At 38.3% G+C, this 25,320-nt stretch overlaps 1 protein-coding gene across 1 annotated transcript in view; it reads left to right on the top strand.

Moving 5' to 3' along the window:
* Positions 1-25,320, top strand: part of LOC124798124 (leukotriene A-4 hydrolase) — a 131,196-nt gene that overhangs the window by 91,697 nt on the left and 14,179 nt on the right. The window contains exons 10-12 of the mRNA XM_047261382.1: positions 2,154-2,325; positions 2,452-2,685; positions 12,575-12,679. Of these exons, the coding sequence (XP_047117338.1) occupies positions 2,154-2,325; positions 2,452-2,685; positions 12,575-12,679 (511 nt within the window). The remainder of the gene's footprint in view (positions 1-2,153; positions 2,326-2,451; positions 2,686-12,574; positions 12,680-25,320) is intronic.

The following is a 25,320-nucleotide window of genomic DNA, read 5'->3' as shown; positions in this document are numbered from 1 at the left end:
AGTGCAGATTTTGCTTTGCAAGATTGTAATGGCTTGATCACTTTATTGCTCACTTCCACTGGTAGCATCAAATACTCAGTTGAGGAAAACAAAAAATAAAATATCAGTACAGACAAACAAAGCATAACATAAAAATAAACCACAACAATTATGCTAGTGGCCGTAATTGTGGTATCATCCAAAAATTGCGGTGCCACACCACAGTAAGCAAAACACATTGATGCCACAGATGTGAGCAATATCTCACTGCAATCCACAGTGACAAATGGGAGAGGCTGTTCTCTCTCTCAGTGCAGCAGCACCCTCGTGTGAAGGTTGCAGCGGTGCAGTTTCGTTCGTCCATTACCTGCACCTACCTGTGTACTCTTTGCAGCAGATCGCTGGTAGGAAAGCTGAGCAGAAACCTACCATACTGCAGCTCACACCAGGCTGCATACAACATAACTATTCTATGAATAGGGCAGAGGTCTTAATTTTGAATGAAAGGTGGAAATACTAGCAAAACTTTGGTATATTCTGAACCTAGAGATGTACACATTCATTGCCAAGCCTGTGCTAATCTTAACACAGTCATGCACAAACCCTTTCGTTCATGTTAGTAAGTCTATGGTAATGTATTTTCCAAAATCTGAACAGCTACTAAGCACAGATTGTTCTTAAATGAAAATGCTTGCCATACTATTATGTTCATCGGTGTCTAACACACTCAAGTTTGTAGTCACCAATCAGCTCTATATGCCAAGTGGAATTACTATCTTTTCTCATACACAAAATTATTTAAAAATATCCATACTTTCTAGAAAACACACTGAAATAAATATGCCTTTACTTTAAAACACTTTTGCAACATGTAGCACAACTAAGACTGGCAAATTATAACTTCATTTGGAGCTCATACTACATACAACTGTACCATTGAAAGGCTGGGCTCCAACTCCCTTAGACTGCTGTAAGCATTCTCTTTCTCCAAGAGAAAAGATGCACAAAGAATACTCTGTTCTTGGTCAGTATTCTTTATGGCCAATAGTAAAACATTATTCTCCAGTGTTTGTACATGCTTTTCACGCCTAATGAATCAACAAATAACACAGTTTTGAACTGTACTTTTTACCGAGATAAATATTTAACATTCTGATATTTTGTTACATTATTAACTATTTTCATTTGCACTCGAATAATCTTTCCTTTTACATAGACTTACTTAGCATACTATAATACAAAATTCCCCGTCGTCTGCATTCACACTATCTTAAAACTTTCTCACACTAGTTCATACAGTGTTCATCAGTAGAACAATGATATACATATTTACTGTAGACCACACATCGTTCACACTACTAAAGCACACGCAAAAGTGTACAAACATAAATAAACAAAAAAGCCTTCAAGAAATAAACAGAACAATTCACAAAAACATTCTCTTGACCTGTTTCTTTAGGTCTCTGTGCACTCCTGGACTCTGGTGGTCAAAATTCTTAACTACATATACATTGGTTCTTTCTGTTTAGTCCTTTCCACTACTGACCTCTAGCAGATGAATATTAGAACTACGTACTTGACTGAACCCACTTCACACCACTTGTCACTCTGCACATATGAGTCATTCTCCCAATACACAGGCTCTAGACAGGAGCAATATAAGGCACCATGCCTCGAGGTCAATAAAGAGCCAAGCTTGGAAGCACTCTCCCCCACTTCATTACCTCAGCTGAAGCAGTCAACATTATCAAGTAAGACTAAAGAGTTAGTCGAGTCTCAGACAGAAATGTAATTTTGTAAAATGATGAACATTGTACTAAAGAGAAGAGTTGTAATTGTATGCGTCAAGTGAGGGGAAGGATTGTATCAAGTTAAGTAAATCTTTTTATCATGCATGTAATAAAGTAAACTAATATCTCATATGTTGTAGTTCCAATTAACCATCTCCCAGAGCAACCAAAGAACCCAAGTTATGGTCATAACAAGTGGGATCAAGAACTGGGGCTGTCTCAGTTCAGAGTTTTGCATTAGTAGTCCTTTCTCTTCCTCTGTTTCCTGAGAATGAGGCCTGTGGCATATAAATATTGAGAAGCCAGCAACTTGCAATATTTATGTTTCTGTTATGGTGGATTTATTGGGTACTGTTAGTATCTTCAAACAACTGCATGTTACAGAGAAATTTGATCCATTTCTAAGAGCATACCTTGAGAAATTCAAATACAAGTCAATTGGAACAGATGATTTCAAGGAATTTTTGTATGAATACTTTGCTCAAAATGAGGATCTGAAGAAAGTTGATTGGGACACATGGTTAAAGAAGCCAGGAATGCCACCAGTCATACCCGAGTAAGTACAGAAAAATTACCAAACAAAATATGTATATACTTTCTATTTATAAATTGTGTTTATTTTTTTACATGAGCTGGTGGTATGTTAAGTCCAGTTACAACCCTGATGTTTCTGTTTTTGCAGTTACAAAACTTCACTGGAGGAAACATGTACTGACCTTTGCAAGAAATGGGTGAAGTGGTCAGAAACTGAATCTTGTCCATTCTCTGCTACAGACCTTAAAAATCTGAGTTCCTTGCAAGTGAAAGAATTTCTGGCTCAGCTGTTAGAAGAGAAACCATTATCTCTTGAAAAACTCAAGACTATGGAAAAAATTTATAAGCTTAATTCAGTAAAAAATTCAGAGATTCGATTTAGGTAAGTTTCAGTGAAGATGCACACATACAAATTGGTTTGAACCACACTTTTCTGTTTTCATTTGATTTTTCTTCATATATTGGGTTTTGTTGCTACTGTCGCTGTAGTCATTACATTAATTCCCCACTTTCATGTTTTTCTTCTCTCTATCTGCAATTTACAAGATTCCTTGTCCAGTGTGAGGTGTGAGAAAAGAGATGACACTTCAAGTTGCGATTTAGTCTTATCTATTCAACTCGTTACTCAGTTGACTGCTTTTCAGTTTCTCATCAGTTTTTAGGGCTTGGATATTGTATTGTATCTGGACATCTTATATGCTATTGACATCAGACATGAGCAGTTTGCAAAATGGTGTTCTGTGGATCTGTCAACACTAAGAACAACTTCTTCTAAATGTAGTTTTACATTTTTAATTTTTTATTATTTACTTTTACTACTTATGAAATACTCTTATGCACACTGAAATCTAAAAATGCAGCAATAACAAATTTTAAATAGCATTAAATCGGACGCATTACATTTCATTCATGGAATAGAACAGCAGTATGTAGAAAAGAAGACAACATGTCAGTGACAGAATACACTACATAGCCATGAAATCTATGTATGTCCACATGATGCCTCTTTCCTTGTATCCAGCATAGGTGCTCAGGAATAAAAGTGCATGTACAAATTTTGGGCCAAGAATGTACTGTACTTATACTCACTCATGTGTACACCAATTGCCTCATTCTGCAAGCAGTCTGCTATGGATCCACTTGTTTGTTTGACAATTTGTGCTGTGTTTAGTGTGATGAAAGGTGACAATTAGAAAAAACAAAGACTACTACAAGTAAAACAGTATTTAAGTAACAGAGGCCAGGTGCAGCTTGTAGTTTCTGTACTGGAGAAGGCTGTACCATTTTTCGATTGGAAGTATGGTACCAGGACTCTCTAAAAATTTTACAGTCTGTATCTCATTTCCTTTTCATAATCAGCTACAAACAACACCAAAAGTGATCTCCAAGGAAGATCTGTACATGACATATTTAGCTGCCAACGTCACATTTCCCATCACTTTATCACAACAAACTGTACTAAAAAATTATGCATTTGGAGCCATCTTTACTGTAGTATATTAGCTTAATTTTTTCATGTTTTTGATCCTGTGCTTGAGACATTTAATATTTTTTGTGTGAGTTCTATCCATAGCATTTATTAGTTTGTGCAATGAGATAGTGATTTTCTAATTGGCTGACAGAAGCAAGCCCAGAAGCCGGCAAACTGTTTTAAACTGAAACTTCCTGGCAGATTAAAACTGTGTGCCCGACCGAGACTCGAACTCGGGACCTTTGCCTTTCGCGGGCAAGTGCTCATTTACAAAGCTAACCTGCCTTTTTTTTTGTTTATTCATACTTGTACATTATGTAATTAGGTACCTCAAGTGCTACACTGCATTAAAGATCTCGTCAAGCTAGTCATTTTTATTACGGTTTGTTGCATTAAAATGTCAGGAAGCATGATAACTATGCCTAAATGTGTTATCATGCAAGTACATTGCTCTGTTAAAATTATGTACTTAATCTTCCCTGTATTTGTACTGTGCCTGTTCTTGATTGATGTTCAGATCCCACGCTCAGGTTCCCGGGTTCGATTCCCGGCGGGGTCAGGGATTTTCTCTGCCTCGTGATGATTGGGTGTTGTGTGATGTCCTTAGGTTAGTTAGGTTTAAGTAGTTCTAAGTTCTTGGGGACTGATGACCATAGATGTTAAGTCCCATAGTGCTCAGAGCCATTTGAACCATTTGATGTTCAGATCAGGTCAGGGTGCACCAAGTTCCTTCGCTTCCAACATAAGTTCATGTTCTGAATTTTTGCCTAATAAATTGCACTCTGAATTAGCATTGTGTTGTTTCCAGACTTGTGGAGTGCTACAGGTATTTGTAAGAAAATAAAATACAACACGCAAGAACTCAGGCACAACACGCTCATAAAAAGAACCTTGCTAATAACACACTTTACCTCTCAAACCTTGTCAACAAACAAGGAAAAATAAAACACTTTATCCCTCAAATGTTGTCAACAACCAAGGAAATTATTAGCATCTAAAGGTAATGGGACATGTTTCACATTCTCATTTCCTCTAATCAGCTGTGAAACTCTTCCTAGACAGTCCCACTTATGTTACTGTGTTCTAGTCACTCTAGCGAGACAATTACAAACTTGGCATTCGATTCCTAAAGTGGATAGAGTTGCCAATGCTGGAAATGAAAAACTATCTTCAAACAATCTAAATATTAATATTAAACATTGGTCAGTGATGCATGAAAGCATAATAGAGATACCGAGGGATTAGATAACTGAGGTTCACTCACTCTGTGGATTCCATTTCATTGTAAACAACAAAATGTGAAAGGTTGGTTAGGCACCCTTAGGCTGAATGAACTGCCTACTGGAGAACCACAAGAGCTCTGTACCCCGCAGAAGCCACGATCCTAATGTCCGCTATGTGGAGCTGTAGTTGAGTCGACGTACATTGATCTCTGACAGCAGCAATGGGCAGGGAGTGGCAGCTTTGCAGGCCCACCTCAAGCAATAGAGTAATGTAATTTTGTAAACATCTCTATGGTATTGTCTCTCTGTTGTCACAGCTCTATAGATGGCTACTGTTTCTGCCTGCAGCCGTTACTGCTTCACAGCTGAAAGCTGGCAACAGTGGTGTGAGCTGTTAGGGATCTTCTTAAACTATCTCGACTATAAGTGGTATTTCAAGGTGCAATCAACAGTTCCAAAAATGATGACTGTCATCATTTAAATCTGCTGCAAAGTATTTAATTTAAATTCTGCAATCCATTACTGATAAACATAATTTATTATATAATATTTTGTGGCTGCTCTTCCTCAGAGTCTACAAATCTCACCTGACAAAGGTATTATATGTTACAAATACAAAGTGGTAGGAGCACTGTGTTTGCAAATTTCAGAAGGACATCATAGGAAGATTTTGCATTTCTGCTCGAGAAACTTTTGAGTTTTTGCCTCTAGGCAATACAGGGTACGACAGAAAAGTAATGAGCCTGACAGTACTGTGAGCAGCTGGGCAACTCTGTGTTGTTCTACTGGTGTAGACCCGTGTGTTTATGCCTTCCAGACACTCAGTCCGAGTCAGCTCTGTATAGCCATCACTTGATTTTTGAGAGTGCCATTAATGAAGTTGTGTTTTTGTTGTGTGGTACAGAACTGGAATAGTGGGATTTAGAGCAACATTATGCAACCAGATTTTGTGCTAAACTTGGGGAATCCACGAGTGTGATTTTCGAAAAGTAGAAACAGCCCAATGGGAAGAATTCCTTATCAAGGGCACAAGTTTTTTCTGGCACAAATCATTTTTGGAAGGCTGAGAATGCGTTGAAGATGAACCTTGCTCATGGAGGCAGTTGACTTAAAAAACCAATGAAAGTGTCGAACACGTGCATGGTCTTATGAGATCAGACCAACATTTAACAATAAGGATGGCAGGTAACCTGTTAAACATAAATACTTTCACCATACACCAAATTATGACTGAAGTTTTGCACTTGAGAAAGGTTTGTGCCATAATAATGCAGAAAAACCTCACAACTGAGCAGAAAGACAGTCGAAGAAACGTGTGTTGATCTTCTTGAGAAGACTGCCAGTGACCACAAATGGTTCAACTGTGTGATCATTGGTGATGAGCCCTGGATTTTTGAATATGATCCTGAGACAAAGTGGCAAAGTGAGGAGTGGCACACTGAGACATCTCCTCAACTGAAAAAAGCTCAAATGAGCAAATCAAAGGTCAAAACAAAGCCAATTTGCTTTTTTGACAGTAGGGGTATCGCACATAAAAAATTTGTTCCTCCAGGGCAAACTTTCAACCAAGTGTTTTACAAAGATGTCCTGTCCTTGAAAAGCTCAGGAAGAGGGTGAATCGAGTGAAACCGGACATTGCAAACAAGTGGATGCTGCCTCTTGTGGGGGTGCACAGAATTTTTTTCCAGGAGGCTGCACTGCAAGATTTTAAAATCCTCATTTTTTATGTAAACGAGTTGGTCAGTCTCAAGAAATCTTACACTGCAAGAACTAAATTTTGTAGTTAACACAAAAAAACTTATTATATACTGAGGGCTATCCACTCAATATATTAATGAAAACACTGTCCTTCAGATTCAAGGGGGAGGAGGGGACTGTGAGGCATGTGCCCCTCTTTGTCTGTAATCATCTATACATTTCAATGTACTTTCATTGGAGTCAACAGACATCATTTGCACATAAGTCATCTTAAAGCATAACCACAACACAGTACGTAACAAAACACACAGGGCACCAACTGCTTGTTGGCTGCTGAACATTGCAAGAGATTCCCACCTTACCCAGGAAGCTGCCTGTCCTACATTTCACATAAATTACAAACGACTGTGCTTGCAGTATTGGAAATTTGGAATATATGTGCAAAGTGAACAGAATAAAGGTGTTAAGTCATAAATACTCTGAAATGAAAATTCATCCTGTTTGGATAACACTGATCTGTGATCATCAGTGTAGCATTTAAATATTAAGTCAGTGGTCTTGAACTGCAACCTTGTATGTCAGTTTGTTCATACACCAACATCGCATGTCAATTTTTATTTAATATATGGCTTGAAATTAATTTTTGCATTGTTTCATCTAATATATTATTAATGAAGTGTACGAAGACAATAATTTCATCATCTATATCAAGATAAAGATGATTTTTTTCTCACTCTCCTGTAAAACTGAAGTTTTTAAAGTACGAGGTTGAATGGCATTAAAGTGTTACTTATTTTTGCTCCTTTATAGTGTATTTTGTTATTCAAATCTAGTGTTGTACACAATGCTACATCTTTCACTTCATACAATAACAAAAATTTCAAAAACCTCAGATCCTGATTACATGCTTCGATAGCTGCATTACCCTAGAGCTCTTGTTTCTTAATGTCCTCATCTTCCCCACCCTACCACCCAATCCCCTGCCACACTAAAATGTTTGTTTTTGGGGACAGACTTAGCACAAGGTGACAGTGTGGTTGTGAGCCAATGGGTGTGCATATGAAATAAAGATTGCGGCAACAGATTGACTTTTATCGTAGCCTGTTGTGTACATTTTTTGTTGGCAACATTTGCCCCATATTTAATACCTGTCATTGTAATGAAATGTGAATCCTGCTTTGAAATTGGTTCAGCCATTCCTATTTTCATAAAGGATCCATTATAGAGACTATTTTTAGGCAGTAAGTTGCTCTTGCCATTAGCTTTCTCTGATACTTTGCACCAAGATGTGATTTTTAACTTTTTCTCATCTTTGGTCAAAGAAATATAACAGACGGAGCTGTGTGAGTTCATGGTCATCACTTCATGAAAGTTATTTTCGTAGTTCATTAAAATAAAATTCAAGCATGTTTTCAATTTCAGAAGCATTATAATGCTTCCTTCTACGATGAACAACATTAGCACTGTTTTCTGCATTTCTTTCAGCTGTTTGAAAAGGGGCATATGAGGACTATTAATGATCTGGAATATTTTGCTTTCAAATACACTTTGTCAATCTAATTTGTAAATGATGAAAAACTGGACGTATATTCAAGAGAATGGCAACTCAAATTGCTGTCTGATCATCCAGATTTAGGTATACTGTAATTTCCTGAAATCCCTTAAGGCAAACTTGGAAATGCAACATCTGCTATCCTTCCCCAAATTTTGAGCCTGTAATCCTCTCTAATGACATAGTCATCAGCAGGCTGTTAACCCCTAATCTTTCCTCCTTCAGCACCTTTTTTTTTATCTTTCTTCAAGCTTTCTGCCTTATATTGTCAATTCACATGTTCTGTTCTGCAGCCTTTGTGTGCCCATTGTCTAAACATTCCTGTCCCATGTCAGTATTGCTTTCTAAACCTTTACAGCAAGGGTTTAATGTTTCTTTGATTTGTGTGTTTCTAATTCCACTGTTTGGGTTGCTATGCTGTTTCTTAGAAATTTCATTTAACTCACTTATATTTTACTGTTGTCCTTTCTTCATTACTCACTTCTCTGCTTCATACTTCATACATCAATATTGCAATGCAATGTGTTTGGTGCATCGCCCTTTCACTTTGTAGGGGTATTTCTTTGCTTCAGAACTGATTTTTCATGCTATTTAAGAATGCTTATACTTTCTACCTGTATTCATTAATTCTTTACCTTTTTCTACTTTCCGTACCTTGTAAATGCAATCCAGACAACTTGTGCTTGCCGTTTACAAAAGCAAATTTTTGAGTATCAGTGAGCTGCTTTCTCTCTCTGAATGAAACAATTACTAGAAAGACTTTTTTCCTTGATTTCCTAATGTGTAATGCAATGATTAATTGTAACAATCAATGGTCAGAATTGTAAGAGTATTGTTTTTAAAAGTTGATTTAATAGCTTCAGCATGCTCATTTCATGTCTTCTTTCAAATCTGATGATGAAGTTATTGAAAGGAGATGATCAAATTTGTAACCAAGCACTTCTGCCCAGCGTAAAGGATATAAATAGATACGATTGAAAATCAGCTATCTCTCTAACATAGATATTAGTTCTGCAGTAATAAAATCTTCAATACCTTGTTTCCCAGCTTTCTGACATGAAGCAGCAAATTTAGACAAAAGTTCTGTCCTACTGCATTCATCTGAAGTGAAAAGTCTTGTTTTTGGATTGTTAGATACCAACTTGACTTATGTGATGCAGTTGAAGAACTAGATGCTCGCATTTATTATTTCTCATATCTTCTTTCTTCTTTTATATTCCTATTTTTGCTGAGTCTTCTATCTATATGGAAAATAAAGCCTATTCTTCCTGATATTCTTTGTCACAGTAAGAAGACTGTCCCGTATGTTTGATAGTTTGTAGAGCATTGGCTTATATGATTTGAAATAAATTATTCAATTTGTTTGTCAGCTCCTTCTCATATCATGCAAGAACATTGTTCTTTGATTGCTTCCATTCTAAATCCAAATCAGTAAGTTTGTTTTACAGAAAGCAAGCAATAATTTTGTAAATTTTGCTTGCTCCTCCTTAAAAAATTTAATGTAATGATTCACACCTTCATTGATAGTTTCACTTCCATTATTTTCTAAAACAAAAAACAAGAACTTTTTGAATTTATGACAAATTGTGACAAGATATTTGGCATTCCATAATCCATATTAAGAGCGCTTTTCTTGGCATTGTATCAGTCATGTGACATGATTCACTATAATGATTTCCAAGCACAAAGAATATACTGCCCCATAACAGCTATCAGTGTCAGGTCTGAGTGGAGTACATTCAACAAATTTGAACATGTCCCTGCTCAGATCTCCAACAGATTTTATATGTCAGTGTTAAATTAATAGGCAAAAAAATTGGGGTTTCTGCATTCAAATATTTTGTGGTTGATAACTAAGGGGCAACCCAATCCATACTCCTAGCTGGAAATTTGTATCTTCCTTGTTGTTCATAGTTTATTTCCTCTTAACATATACCTTATTTACTCAAATCTAAGCTGCACTTTTTTCCGGTTTTTGTAATCCAAAAAACCGCCTGCGGCTTAGAATCGAGTGCAAAGTAAGCGGAAGTTCTGAAAAATGTTGGTAGGTGCCACCACAACTAACTTCTGCTGTTGAATATATGTAGCGCTACACAGGCATGCTTTGCAGGCACAAAAATAAATACTGGCTCCAAAAACTCTGCGTCAGTAAATAAATTAAAAAAAAGGTGGAAGACGAGCTTTTTTCCTCCGCCCCGAGTTTCGACCACTGCATTTTCATACATTATCCAATGAAGTAAATGCAAATTCCGTATTGTTCATCTTCGAATGTAGCAGCATTTCAATGTACTACGAAAATCCGACTGGCAAGACTGTTTGGGAATTGTCAATATGGCCAACTCTATGTTCTGAATTTTTTCCCACCTGTGAGAAGAGATGGTTGCTAATGGGAACTTTTATGAATAGTGAATCACATGCAGTATTCTCTTTACCATAAGAATAATACGAATATAAACATTTTGCCATGTATTCCTTTGTGTTTGCTGCTATCTCATTTAAATCCTGTCTGCCTAATAAACTACGAAACTAGAGTGAGACAACAGCAAACGCGGAAGAATATACATATTATGTCATGTTTATATTCGTATTATTCTAATGCCTAATAGTGATATAGTTAGAAACGAAGCACGACAATTGACTAGATTTTGAAATCTAAGGTGACTCTAATTTCTGTGCAGAATGTAATGTACTACAGAGGCGTCTGCAAAGATTTTCAAATGGAGAAAAATTTCCGCTATACTCTCGTTCAGAACATCTTCTACCATACGCAGTCTATTATTTGGTTCTTGTTGATCATTATCAAAGAAAGCAGCAGTGTAAGTAACAACAAATAGCAGTCTCTTGCCATTGTTTCGCTAATGAGAGAATTCCTCTCGTTTTTTTTAATTGTAAACGGCGGTAGCGCGCACAAAAGCAAGTCATGCCACGAGCGGCGACAGGTCGTGAACACTCAGAACGCGACAAACAATGGATGACACAGTACAGTAATGCATTTTCAGCTTAGAGTGACGTAAACACCTATAACAAAGAGAACGGCACTTATCAGATCAAAGAAAAATAAGCAATCAATTCAAACCAGACGAAGCACGTGAAAAAGGTAGGGTACCCCTATAAATACGGACGGAGTGCCTGATGCATAGCAGTGGCTACCTGGTAAAGCTTAACTGCTAAGCTTACGACTTGAACCAAACTACTGTAGCTGTATCGTCATTCATTCGACCTAAATTGTTTCTCGTATTACAGTGGACCAACTATGTTTTGATTTGGAGGTGCGGCCTAAAACTTTTCTCTCCCCTTGAATTTCAAGTCTCAAATTTCAGGTGCGGCTTAGATTCGGGAAATTTATTTTCCCTTGATTTCGAGTCTCATTTTTCAGGTGCGGCTTGGATTCCAGTGTGGCTTAGATTCGAGTAAATATGGTATTGCTTTCCTTTGCTCTTAGTTTTCACAGGAGGATGAGAAGAAGAGAGGAGGACAGTAGGGGTAACACTATGATAAGACATTGGACTCACATTCACCATGACGGCAAATCAAAGCCCAGTCCAGCTATCCAGATTTAAGTTTTTGGTGGTTTGCCTGAAGTGCAAAGTTTAAACTAAATGGTAGGATGGTTCCTTTGTAACTAACATAGGCTCATTTCCTTCCTCAACCAAAGCTCAAGTTCCACCTTTGTCTCCCTCCTCCCAACATCACCACCCCACTCATTCTCACTCTCCTACCCCTTTTTAATGCCATATTAGAGTTTCCTCTATTGAGCATACATAGAGTTCCTTACTGATGATAGTTGCTAATGTAACTCTGTTTGATCAATTCTTCACTGCTGCTACTGCTAGCCACTGAGGCAATACTCTATGAAAAACTATCAGGAAACCAAAAGATCATTTTCATTTTGACTCTGTTGTGCCACATTCTAACCATTGCAAAGTGATGCTGTACATACATTGACATCTAATAGCAGACATCACTTAAAGACAAACAAATGTCATGATATTTAATTTTGATATTGTAACTATGTATTCTTTCTTTTAATATAAATATAAAAAACACACACACACACACACCTGTCTGCTGATTCTTCTTTGTACCCTTGTGCTACTTGCAATTCATCTGAACTATGTGACTGTTTGCAACATTTTTGTAAGTTTTTTTTTCCATTCTATAATTTCCATTGTCATAATAAAATACACACAGATTCATAAATGATATATTTTGCATGCTTAGTACACTTTGAGGATCAGTCATATTTACTAAATGTGCAGTATTCTGTAACAGCAAGTCATTAGGAAAGAGAGATTGCATCTGATCTGCATGTGTTCTTGTTTTAAAGATGGCTACGTTTGTGCATTAGAGGAAAATGGAAGGAACAAATTCAGCATGCCTTGGACTTCGTGACAGAGCAAGGACGTATGAAATTTGTGCGACCAATTTACAGGTATGTGCTCTTATTCTCCTCTCGTGTTAGTCATGTTTCCCAAACAACCTACATATCTTATTATTTGCTGGGAAAATAATATAATTATTGTTGTCATTAATGAATAGATTAACATTTTTGTGGTTCCAACAGTGTCGATACACAGAAAAATGTGGCAATTTTAGGATAAAAACTGTATTTGTTAAATTAAAAGAATGGAGCCTGGCAGTACTAGAAACTGTTTCTAGCTGAAAGCATATACTGTAGTCAGTACACAGGCATTAGAAAGTTATCTTGGCTGAAGTGTGTACTCAAGGGGCTCTCAACACTTCTTACCTTCAACTGACCCATCATGCCCTTTGAAATTGAACACCTTGTACTGTTTTATCAAAAGCTTGTTTAGCAAGAGTGACAGGAAACAAACTGCAGAGTGTCTAAATAGCCACAATCAAACATGATGAAGATGAAGATATGTGTTAAGCATTTGGTGACTTTGAAAGCAAACTTTTTAAAAGCAGTGTAACTAAATATCCTAAGATTTCTTTGCACGTAAAGTCAGTACCTGTTTGAAATCGATTCTGTTGCTCAGTGACCGTACAGGTACCAAAACAGAAGATGACAGAGAAAAGACCAAAATACTGAATTCAGACTTCCAAAATTATTTCACTTCTGAAGATAGTAATATGATTTCACCGCTCACTCATCCTACAAATGCCGAAGTGGCAGATATTGAGGCAAATGATTGCAGAATAGAAAATCAATTAAATTTGCTCAATAGTGAAAAGGCATCTGGACTGGATGAGATACCTGCGAGATTTTACAGAGATGGCATGGAAGACATTGCTCCCCTTCTAACAGCATGTTGTCATAGCAAAGAAGGATACCAAGCAATTGGAAAAAGTGCTGGTCATTGTTGTTTCCAAGGAGTTATGGAACACGTTTAACTCTTGCAGTATGATATTTTTTAAGAACAGGAAGCTGCTCTATGAAAATCAACATGGGTGCTGTAAACAGAGATCTTGTGGTACACAGCTCACTCAATTCGTCCGTGAAATCCCAAGTGAGTAGACAAGAGCTCCCATGTGGAGGTCATGTTTCTTCACTTGTTGTTGTTGTTGTGTTGTTGTGGTCTTCAGTCCTGAGACTGGTTTGATGCTGTTCTCCATGCTACTCTATCCTGTGCAAGCTTCTTCATCTTCCAGTACTTACTGCAACCTACATCCTTCTGAGTCTGCTTAGTGTATTCATCTCTTGGTCTCCCTCTACGATTTTTACCCTCCACGCTGCCCTCCAATGCTAAATTTGTGATCCCTTGACGCCTCAGAACATGCCCTACCAACCGGTCCCTTCTTCTTGTCAAGTTGTGCCACAAACTACTCTTCTCCCCTATTCTATTCAATACCTCCTCATTAGTTACGTGATCTACCCATCTAATCTTCAGCATTCTTCTGTAGCATCACATTTCGAAAGCTTCTATTCTCTTCTTGTCCAAACTATTTATCGTCCATGTTTCACTTCCATACATGGCTACACTCCATACAAATACTTTCAGAAACGACTTCCTGACACTTAAATCTATACTCGATCTTAACAAATTCCTCTTCTTCAGAAACGCTTTCCTTGTCATTGCCAGTCTACATTTTGTAGCCTCTCTACTTCGACCATCATCAGTTATTTTGCTCCCCAAATAGCAAAGCTCCTTTACTACTTTAAATGTCTCATTTCCTAATCTAATTCCCTCAGCATCACCTGACTTAATTCGACTACATTCCATTAGCCTCGTTTTGCTTTTGTTGATGTTCATCTTATGTCCTCCTTTCAAGACACTGTCCATTCCGTTCAACTGCTCTTCCAAGTCCTTTGCTGTCTCTGACAGACTTACAATGTCATCGGCGAACCTCAAAGTTTTTATTTCTTCTCCATGTATTTTAATACGTACTCCGAATTTTTCTTTTGTTTCCTTTACTGTTTGCTCAATATACAGATTGAATAACATCGGGGAGAGGCTACAGCCCTGCCTCACTCCCTTCCCCACCACTGCTTCCCTTTCATGCCCCTCCACTCTTATAACTGCCATCTGGTTTCTGTACAAGTTGTAAATAGCATTTCACTCCCTGTATTTTATCCCTGCCACCTATAGAATTTGAAAGAGAGCATTCCAGTCAACATTGTCAAAAGCTTTCTCTAAGTCTACAAATGCTATAAATGTAGGTTTGCCTTTCCTTAATCTTTCTTCTAAGATAAGGCGTAAGGTCAGTATTGCCTCACGTGTTCCAACATTTCTACGGAATCCAAATTTATCTTCCCCGAGGTTGGCTTCTACCAATTTTTCCATTCGTCTGTAAAGAATTCGCGTTAGTATTTTGCAGCTGTGACTTATTAAACTGATAATTCGGTAATTTTCACATCTGTCAACACCTGCCTTCTTTGGGATTGGAATTATTATATTCTTCTTGAAGTCTGAGGGTATTTCGCCTGTCTCATACATCTTGCTCACCAGATGGTAGAGTTTTGTCATGACTGGCTCTTCCAAGGCCGTCAGTAGTTCTAATGGAATGTTGTCTACTCCGGGGGCCTTGTTTCGACTCAGGTCTTTCAGTGCTCTGTCGAACTCTTCACGCAGTATTGTATTTCATCTTCATCTACATCCTCTTCCATTTCCACACTATTGTCCTCAAGTACATTGCCCTTGTATAGACCCTCTATAGACTCCTTCCACCTTTCTGCTTTCCCTTCTTTGCTTAGAACTGGGTTTCCATCTGAGCTCTTGATATTCATACAAGTGGTTCTCTTTTCTCCAAAGGTCTCTTTAATTTTCCTGTAGGTAGTATCAATCTTACCCCAAGTGAGATAAGCCTCTATATCCTTACATTGTCCTCTAGCCATCCCTGCTTAGCCATTTTGCACTTCCTGTCGATCTCATTTTTGAGACGTTTGTATTCCTTTTTGCCTGCTTCATTTACTGCATTTTTATATTTTCTCTTTTCATAATTAAATTCAATATTTCTTCTGTTACCCAAGGATTTCTACTAGCCCTCGTCTTTTTACCTACTTGATCGTCTGCTGCCTTCACTACTTCATCCCTCAGAGCTACCCATTCTTCTTCCACTGTATTTCTTTCCCCCATTCCTGTCAATTGTTCCCTTATGCTCTCCCTGAAACTCTGTACAATCTCTGGTTCTTTCAGAGTATCCAGGTCCCATCTCCTTAATTTCCCACCATTTTGCAGTTTCTTCAGTTTTAGTCTACAGTTCATAACTAATAAATTGTGGTCAGAGTCCACATCTGCCCCTGGAAATGTCTTACAATTTAATACCTGGTTCCTAAATCTCTGTCTTACCATTATATAATCTGTCTGATACCTTTTAGTATCACCAGGGTTCTTCCATGTATACAACCTTCTTTCATGATTCTTGAACCAAGTGTTAGCTACGATTAATTTATGCTCTGTGCAAAATTCTACCAGATGGCTTCCTCTTTCATTTCTTACCCCCAATCCATATTCACCTACTATGTTTCTTCTCTCCCTTTTCCTACTCTCAAATTCCAGTCACCCATGACTATTAAATTTTCGTCTCCCTTCACTACCTGAATAATTTCTTTTATCTCATCATACATTTCATCAATTTCTTCGGCATCTGCAGAGCTAGTTGGCATATAAACTTGTACTACTATAGTAGGTGCGGGCTTCGTGTCTATCTTGGCCACAATAATGCTTTCACTATGCTGTTTGTAGTAGCTTACCCGCACTCCTATTTTTTTTATTCATTATTTAACTTACTCCTGCATTATCCCTATTTGATTTTGTATTTATAACCCTGTATTCATCTGACCAAAAGTCTTGTTCCTCCTGCCACCGAACTTCACTAATTCCCACTATATCTAACTTTAACCTATCCATTTCCCTTTTTAAATTTTCTAACCTACCTACCCGATTAGAGGATCTGACATTCCACGCTCCGATCCGTAGAACGCTAGTTTTCTTTCTCCTTATAATGACGTCCTCCTGAGTAGTCCCCGCCCGGAGATCTGAATGGGGGAATATTTTACCCAAGAGGACGCCACCATCATTTAACCATACAGTAAAGCTGCACGCCCTCGGGAAAAATTACGGCTGTAGTTTCCCCTTGCTTTCAGCTGTTCGCAGTACCAGCGCAGCAAGGCCGTTTTGGTTAGTGTTACAAGGCCAGATCAGTCAATCATCCAGACTGTTGCCCCTGCAACTACTGAAAATGCTGCTGCCCCTCTCCAGGAACCACATGTTTGTCTGGCTTCTCAACAGATACCCATCCGTTGTGGTTGCACCTACGGTATGACCACCTGTATCACAGAGGCACGCAAGCCTCCCCACCAACGGCAAGGTCCATGGTTAATGGGAAGCATTTTATGCACTTCCACACTGTTGTTTAGTGAACAAAATAAGGGCTTACCAACTATCAGATCAGATTTGTGACTGGATTTTTGCCTTCCTAGCAGGTGGAACTGTACACACTCTTAACAAGACAGTCAGCAAATATAAAGGTAATTTCAGAAGTAACCTGAGGGATTGTTACAGGGTTATTATTGTAGAAAAAGAATACCACAACTTTGAAAATCTGCATTTAATCAAAGAAACATGATGAAACCTTGGCTAATTAACCAATATGATGAGTACTTAACAGAGTTTCTTTCAGTAGAAAACAAGTTCATAAATGTTCAGTATGGCCCTCTCAAGACACTATAGCGACATCAGCCCGATACCCGAACTCATTCCACACATTCTGTACCCTGGCATAACAGTTTGGATAGCTGCAGTTATTCCTTCTTTCTGTTTCTTAATGTTAAGTGGAAGAGATGGTTGAAACATCATATCTTTAACGTACCCCCATAGAAAAAAGTTATAGGGGATGAGGTCAGGGTTTCTTAGAGGCCAGTGATGAATGTTCTGTCACAAGCTGCCTGGTGGCTGATCCATGGCTGTGGGTACCTTTCATTCAGACAGGCATGGGCAGATAAGTGCCAGTGGGGTGGTGCCTCATCCTGCTGGAATACTAATTGACATGCTTCTTCTTCGAGTTGAGGGAACAGCCAGTTCTGCAACATTTCCAGATAGGTTTGTCCAATTACAGATGCACCTTCGAAGAAAAAAAGGACCAAAAGCTTTATTGGCTGAAATGGCCAGTGCCACAATACAGACACTGTGCTGATTGACTTTCTCTGTTGTGTGAAATGTTGCTTCATAGCTAAACACTAGCTTTGAAATAAACTGGTCACCTGTTTGCATTTGCTCAAGGACAAATTTGCAGAACTCAATTCTTTTCACCTTATCAGCTTTGGAAAGGGCTTGAACCAATTGTAGATGATAAGGTTTCATTACCAACCTTTTCCTTAGGACTCTCCAAAAGGTCGGTTGCAGAATTTGCAGCTCTCTGCTGGCTGAGCAGGTTGATTTTCCTGGACTGCAAACAAATGCTTCCTGAATACGGCCAAACTTTTCTTCACTCTTGCATGGCCGTCTGGAACTTTTCCCTTTGCACAAACATCCTTTCTTTGTGAATTGTTTGTACTAATGTGTGATACACCACTTATCAGGAGGTTGAACCCTGTACTTGGTTCGAAATGCACGCAGAACAACTATCGTCGATTCGCTTCTGCCGTACTCTTTGTGCTGACAAAAGATATTAAAGTTACGCGGCCAACAGTGCTCCTAGTGACCAAATGAAACTTCAGAGCTTCCTTCAATCGACAGCAGAAAGAGCGTAGCTCTCCTTTTCCGATTTTCAAAGTTGTGGTATTCTTTTTGAATCACCCTGTATATATGATCTAGTGGATAACATCAAAAACTCTGTGAGGCTGTTCACAGACAATGCATTTGTCTGTAGGAAAGAAGAAACACCAGAAGAATCTAGTGAATTGCGGGAAGACTTGAAGACTGTTGATGACTGCAACAGGTATTGGCAGATGACCTTCAACGTAAATAAATGTAATACATTTCGCATAAATAGGTTAAGGGATCCACAGTTGTTCGATTAATTTTGCACAACTTGCATATCTGCAAAGACACCTGGCCATAGATTCAAAGGGAATAGAATGAAACAAACAATAATTTTACTATGAAATAAAACAAAACAATAACCAAAATAAATCCAGTCATGTAGAAAATGCAAATGACTGAAATCAAAATCTGCTGATGGGTAACATTCAGTACAGTGTTTTTCTACCTCAAGCATCCTTCATGGCTTACTGTCCAAAAGGTGGTTAAGATGCTGCTCAGCCCTATTCCACTCTTCTACGGAAGTCCCCCGTGGCCAGCCAGTGTGTGGGGAAAGTTCCTGTGACAATGCAATAGCAAGTTTCATTTGGTACCAAGTAAGCTCAATCAGGTTCACCTCAGTAGACACTGCACAGGCTTTTCCATTTAGTTGATGCTTGGCTCCTGAAGGAAGGTGTTCAGAAGGTGCACTTGGTGGGACTGTGCATTATTGTCTTAAAAGATGGTGATTCACCCTTCCCTCTGCTGGATCCACATGATTGCATGCCTGAGATGTGAACTGATACACTGCTGCCTCCACAATCTTCTATAATGTTCGTCAGGTGTCATACAAATCCTGTACTCTTCAATGAAGAGAACCCATTGCCATTGGCCCAGGTTCTATTTGAGATGTTCCTTTGTGCCCTTATTCACATCCTACTATGATGTTTGTAATTGACTTCTTCAGACTAAATTAATTGTGTGGAGACGTGTGCATATCCTGTCAGCATCAACAGCACACAGTTCTGGTGGATTATCTGCATATATATGAAGACTAATTTGTATGTAGCAGTCATTGATTGTTGTTGTTGTTGTTTGCTAGGGGTGACCACTATGAGGAAGATACTCAATGTTTTTCATCTCATGATACTGCTAGAATGAAATTGGTGTGATGTGCAACAATTCAGCAGGCACTTCCTATACCAACAACCCTTCATGGCTTTATACTGTATTACATGCAAAACTTTCTGGTCAAAATCGAGTACTTGGGGTGGGTGCATGTCACGTGTCAGCGTGAAAATCCACAGCTAACTGTATCTTGAGTGGGTTAAAGACCTTAGTGATCACCTGATTATGCCAAGTGTAGAATTCTAAAATTGTGGGTATGTGTAAGACTGTGCATGTGCGGAAACAGAGGAATGTGTCATCATATGTTGGGCAATCACATGACTTCCACCTTTGATGTAAGTCATGGCAGTGAAGTAGTGTGTTTGTCCCAGCTGATGTGTAGAGTCAGCACAGCAAATTAGGCTGACATGGAGGCACCCCAGAATGACAGAGAAGTGCTATTGCCTTTGGACCTCCCATACCACATTCTGAATGAAGATGCCCAATTTGTTGGTGTATCAACACAGGATGTCCTATGTGCCTACAATGTATGTTGTACAACGCAGCAATGGAATGTGGCATGGCAACAGTGATTGTACTATGATCCTAACCAACATGGTTGAAGATGAATGCCATCGCTCTTAAATGACAATCAGTTTCAAAGCCGACAGGAATTACTGTTCTTAGCGAACACAAGTTCATCTCGATCAATGTCCAAGGGAACATTGAAAAGGGAGCTGCATGCAGTTGTCATTTGGAATCGAGTGCCTCACGAAAGGATGAGTGCACCAAAGGCCCTACGAGGTATTTAACTTGCAGTGAAGCATGTAGTTTAGGCCAGAGGTGGTGATGTGATGTTTTGAATTTGTTGTTCGTATTATGACTTGGCTTGACTCAGTCAAGTGAACATGAACCAGATTGCTTATTACAACATTCTTGGTGATCAGATGTTGCACTTTCTTCTACATCTCCACGATGAGTATGCTGTGGACACTATCATATTCAAAGATGACAACAGCCATGTTCACAGGGCCACACTCATATATTTCTGCTTTGACAGACACTGAGGCAGCCTAACAGAGCTTGAGTGGCCTATTTAATCACCTGCTCTTAATCGCATAGAAAGGTGTGGGACTATTTGGAATAGCAGGTGGAACACAGTAGTCATTCTCACAATTTAGTACCTCTGTGGGATCTAATCACCAGTGTCTTCAGCTGGATATTGTGTACCTGAAGAAACTTGTAGACAATCTTCTTTGCTGGACTAAGGCAGTGTTATGTGGTGTTAGCACGATGTTTCCTGAGAATGACTAATTTTTTGTCTGTCATGCTTATTAACTGCTCAAGGATGTCCATCCCTCCAATCATTCCTCCAGGACTTTACTTGTTATTTACATTAGAAGGGACACCAGTATAATATTTAGTTACTGCATTCTGCAGTATCACTACCAATCTGTGGCCAAGAGGAGTGTGACCACCTAGTCTCAGAGGCCACAGTTTGATAATATAAGCAAATAGTTATATATAATGTACATACCTTTCATACTCAATGCCTTGTCTCAAAAGTAATTAGTGCCCTGTCCTGAGCATTGTTAAGTTAGTATTGCTATTATGTATATAACTTTATAGCATTCTGAATAACTCAAAACCTTTTTCATATGTTGGGTTAGCTGTTGAAGGAACATGTATTAGGAAAGGACAGTTTTTGATTCATAACTTACTGACAAGCTACCACAGAGATGAGGCTGAGTCATTCACTTAAGGTGACTATAAAATTCCAAAATTCTTAGTGCTTGTTCTTGGCAAGACTGACTTTTGTATGAATTGCAGCCTTCTGATTGGGATTGTTAATATTAGCCAATAGTTCTTTTTGTGTTAACTCTTTAGCACAAGCTCTTATTACAGAGACAAGTGAAAGCTTTTTACTCTGAAAATACCTCTTCTTTGTATTGTGCCCATTTTCGTATGATATAGTATGCTTATCTATCATTTCTGAATAAGTATATCACAAAATATACAGACTGAATTAACACTGATAACAGAACAACATAAATGACCACAAGCTGCACTACTCTTCTGGCCAGGAGATGAGCAACTGATTTTGGATGTGTATGTAGCACATTTGCAGGGTTCTTCCAGGAAAGCCTCTTCCCTGACCAAGAGCACTCCTCGCTCAAGAGTTTACTGACAGACTATGCAAAGTTGCAAGTTTGAGTCCACTTCATCCTTTGTGAGGGACCTCAAACATAATTTGCTTCACTTTTTAACCCACCAGCATAGCAAAAGCTTCCAGAAACATTTCTGCAAAAGAGTTTGAGATCAGAACTGAATAGGCCGAAGAACTTCCTTTTAATGCAGCAATCACAGACCACTGCCTAATGACCACCAGACTCCAGCCAGTATCCACCCAGATGATCACAACACATCATACTTTGGGCACAAAAATTTTTTATTATTGCTATTTGATTTTCTGCACAAAGTAACTTTGATATACAGAGTGAACACCGTGCAGCAGCACATCGGTGTGGAGTTTGCTCATGTAGCATATGTTATGAAGAATACTTAAGTCTGTAAACTACCATCACCGTTAAAAGTTACCTGAAACAGAATTGGGTTGATGTGTAAGTTCGTGATTTTTATTTTTGGCTTGTTGGTTCATAGCTCACTGTGAGTGTATTTATAAATTGTCATTTCTTACTTGAAGGTCTAGTACTTGTCTTGCAGTTACATATTGAATTTTGCATATTTTAATCTTATGAATGTTGTTTAAGCATCATAAAATAGAGTCTCAAGTGGAAGAGGGCTAAAATTTATAACGCAGTGTGCACTTTGGATGTAATATAGGGATAAAGGCAGCAGAGGTAGTTAAAAATGTGTGCCATAGTTGGGTTGATTGTTATCACAGATGTCACATCAGAAAATCATTTTCTCATTTCAAGGAGGAGTGTTCTCATTTAACCTTTGTGCAACATTTTTATTCATTGGACAAGATTCAGAAGTTGGGTGCGGGAGTGCTGCATAGTATAATTCATAGCAACAGATGCTGATGACAATTTGTGATGCCTTTATGTTAACTTCATAAGGAGAAATTAACAGCAGAGCCCTAACAAAAGATCTCGCCTCAAGCTTAGGGCAGTACGAACAGAAAATATGCTGCATCTAGTGGCACAAAAAGGATATTGTGTACTCTGAATTGCTATTCATTGCAGTTGGCGTTTGTTGCCAGTAACTGAGATGCCTTTCAGCCAAGGTCTAAGAAAAACTACCAAGAAAATTGCATCAACTGTTGCTGCTGCACGATATCACGCCTCTCGCTCTACTGATTTGACAAAAGAAGCTGTGCAGGAGCTTGTTTGGGAAGTCATCCCTCCTTGCACTTATTTTTCTGATCTGGTGGCCCCAAATATTTATCTTTATCGCTTCTTATCAAATTTCTTGTTGAACGAAAATGCACTTTAGACCTGGGTTGACAACGTTGTTAACTCCAAACCAGTCACTTTCTACAATTGTGTAATTGATAAACTGCCTAGGCATTGTCAAATATGTGAGGGAATATATTTTTGATGATTAATTTCTCACCTATGTTTACTGATGTGTTCAATAAAATAATGGAAAATGTCTATAAAAATATATTCTGCATTAATATAACTGAATTACAACTTTCCATGATGGCTTTAAAATGGAAGTCTATTTTAATGTAACACAGAGTATCTGTAAGGCACTTGTGCCTAAATTTTCACAAATTATTAAGACATTACACTCTCTGGACTTCAAAATGCTGTATGTCTGTGTGCTCTCCTGTGTCATACTCAAGTAGTATGGAAATGTGGCAGTTGGATGTGTAAAGAAACCCAGTTAACTAATGATTGTGCCACAATTTCGTTTTCACAAAACATTAAAATTATCCCAGCAGAAGCAGAAAAAGTAGAAATTGTCTAGCATTCAGTACATTTTACTCTTAGCCCCTAATTGGGTAGTGAAGGTGGTGAGGAAATTAATTACAGAGTTTTCTTAACATTTCCTTATTGATTTTCAAACTGGCTGCCTAGAGATCTGCCACAGAAGTAGTAAAAAGCTTCTCTCCATTGAGATTGGAAGCAAAAATTGATGCACCCTTTGCTTTACAATGCAACCAGATTATCATACAGATACCAAACAACCCTCATTGCCCCAGTATCAGCTAAGACAGATAATTTGCACTGTAAAAGATGAGATTAGCTGTAGTTTCTGCATAGAACAACCTTCCTGGACTCTAAACCATTTTTTGATAACCAGATATCCAACTTAAGCGCAAATCACTATGATTATTCAGTGAAAATGACAAGAAAATTTCAAATCAATCCTGTGCCATCAAGAAAGTAAATAGACAGTCACAGAGTTGCCAAGCATATTATGTGTTTTTTCCAAGTCTAGGATACTTTCACAGCTGATGTATTACTTTAGTGGGCTCAGAAGTGCTTTTTACAGTGACCTCAAGATACTAAATCAGGTCTCGAAGAGGTCATCAGTGACACATGTTAGGGGTTAGTTCATCATCTGGCGGTATATCAGGATGGGAAAACTTGTGGAAGTCATGCATTTTGTTTTGGCCTTGAAATGTTTAATTTGTTGCTGTCCCACAACTAAATTTGTTGCTTTGCCATTTAGTGATTTCTCAGTGACTTTATGAAGTCTGGCCATGTCAGTTGTGAGATTGCTAGTCTTCAAGTCTGTTTGTCATTCTGATTTTGCTGTATTTGTGAAACCCCAAATTTTTCAGTTGAAGGAACTTTGGTGAGCAATAAGATATGGAGAAAAGTGAATGTGCCCAAGAGCTCTCTGTGGGATCTGTTTTCTCGGTTTGGGACATGTCAAACACTTCAAGGATTGAAATCAAACAACTTTGTTTACCTGCCAGTGGTAAGCCTTGTTGCAATCTCTCTTCAACAAAGAGTTTAGCTAAAACCAAGAACTATATTCACATAACAGAAAATTAGATTCTGCTAAGGATCATACTTTATGAGAAATTGTCAGCTCAGGGAGGAAGTGGGGGGGGGGGGGGGGGCTGTGATAGTTTGTTACTCAGGTTTATCGCCTCCACAATGAGCTGTCAAGTCTGCTGTGGGAGAAATTTAATCATGTGTAGAAAGATGTAGCATATGGCATATTCCTGTGAATAACTAGCCTATGATTGGTCTATGCTATTTGTGGGATGCAGGGTGTAGATGCTTTCACAAACTGTTGAGCAGTTTTTCTCTGGAAGAAATTCAGTTTGGATTTTAATCCGACTGACAACAACTGTGTTGCATCATGGTGATGGTTTGACATTATAAGCATACTGTAAATTTGGAAGTATCAGCAGTGATTATTTTTTAATTGGTATGAATAGAGTTACTTTTCATTCTTGTGATTACTGTAGACTGAGTGACAGTTTTGTTAAACAATGACATATTCAAGACTTTACTGTTGTTGTATTGTGTTCCTTTTTACATTCCTTGGTTACATTTCCTTGTGTCTTTTTAAGACACTTTTTTTTCAATCATTGTGCATTGTTTATTTTTTTTTACCAGTACTGTGTTCCTCTGTTTTGGTGGTAGTGCCAGTGACAATAATCATTAGAAGTCTGTAATAATCGAAATACGTATTACCTACTCATAATGTTGACAGTCTAACAACTAGAGATGCTCCAAAAAAGTGAATTCTGTCCGGTGAATGAGTTTACCCGTTAGCACTCCACTTAAGACAGAAAATCAAAAATAATTGTGACAGTTATTCATTTATGATATCTAGCTTGCAGTCATTGCATTTGAATCTTATTAGTTATTATGCTCTAGTGCCTAAGCTT

The sequence above is a fragment of the Schistocerca piceifrons genome, chromosome 5 (assembly GCF_021461385.2).
Source record: "Schistocerca piceifrons isolate TAMUIC-IGC-003096 chromosome 5, iqSchPice1.1, whole genome shotgun sequence".
Lineage (NCBI taxonomy): Eukaryota > Metazoa > Arthropoda > Insecta > Orthoptera > Acrididae > Schistocerca > Schistocerca piceifrons.
The sequence above is the reverse complement of the archived record's forward strand: the minus strand, read 5'-3'. Positions and strand labels throughout refer to the sequence as shown.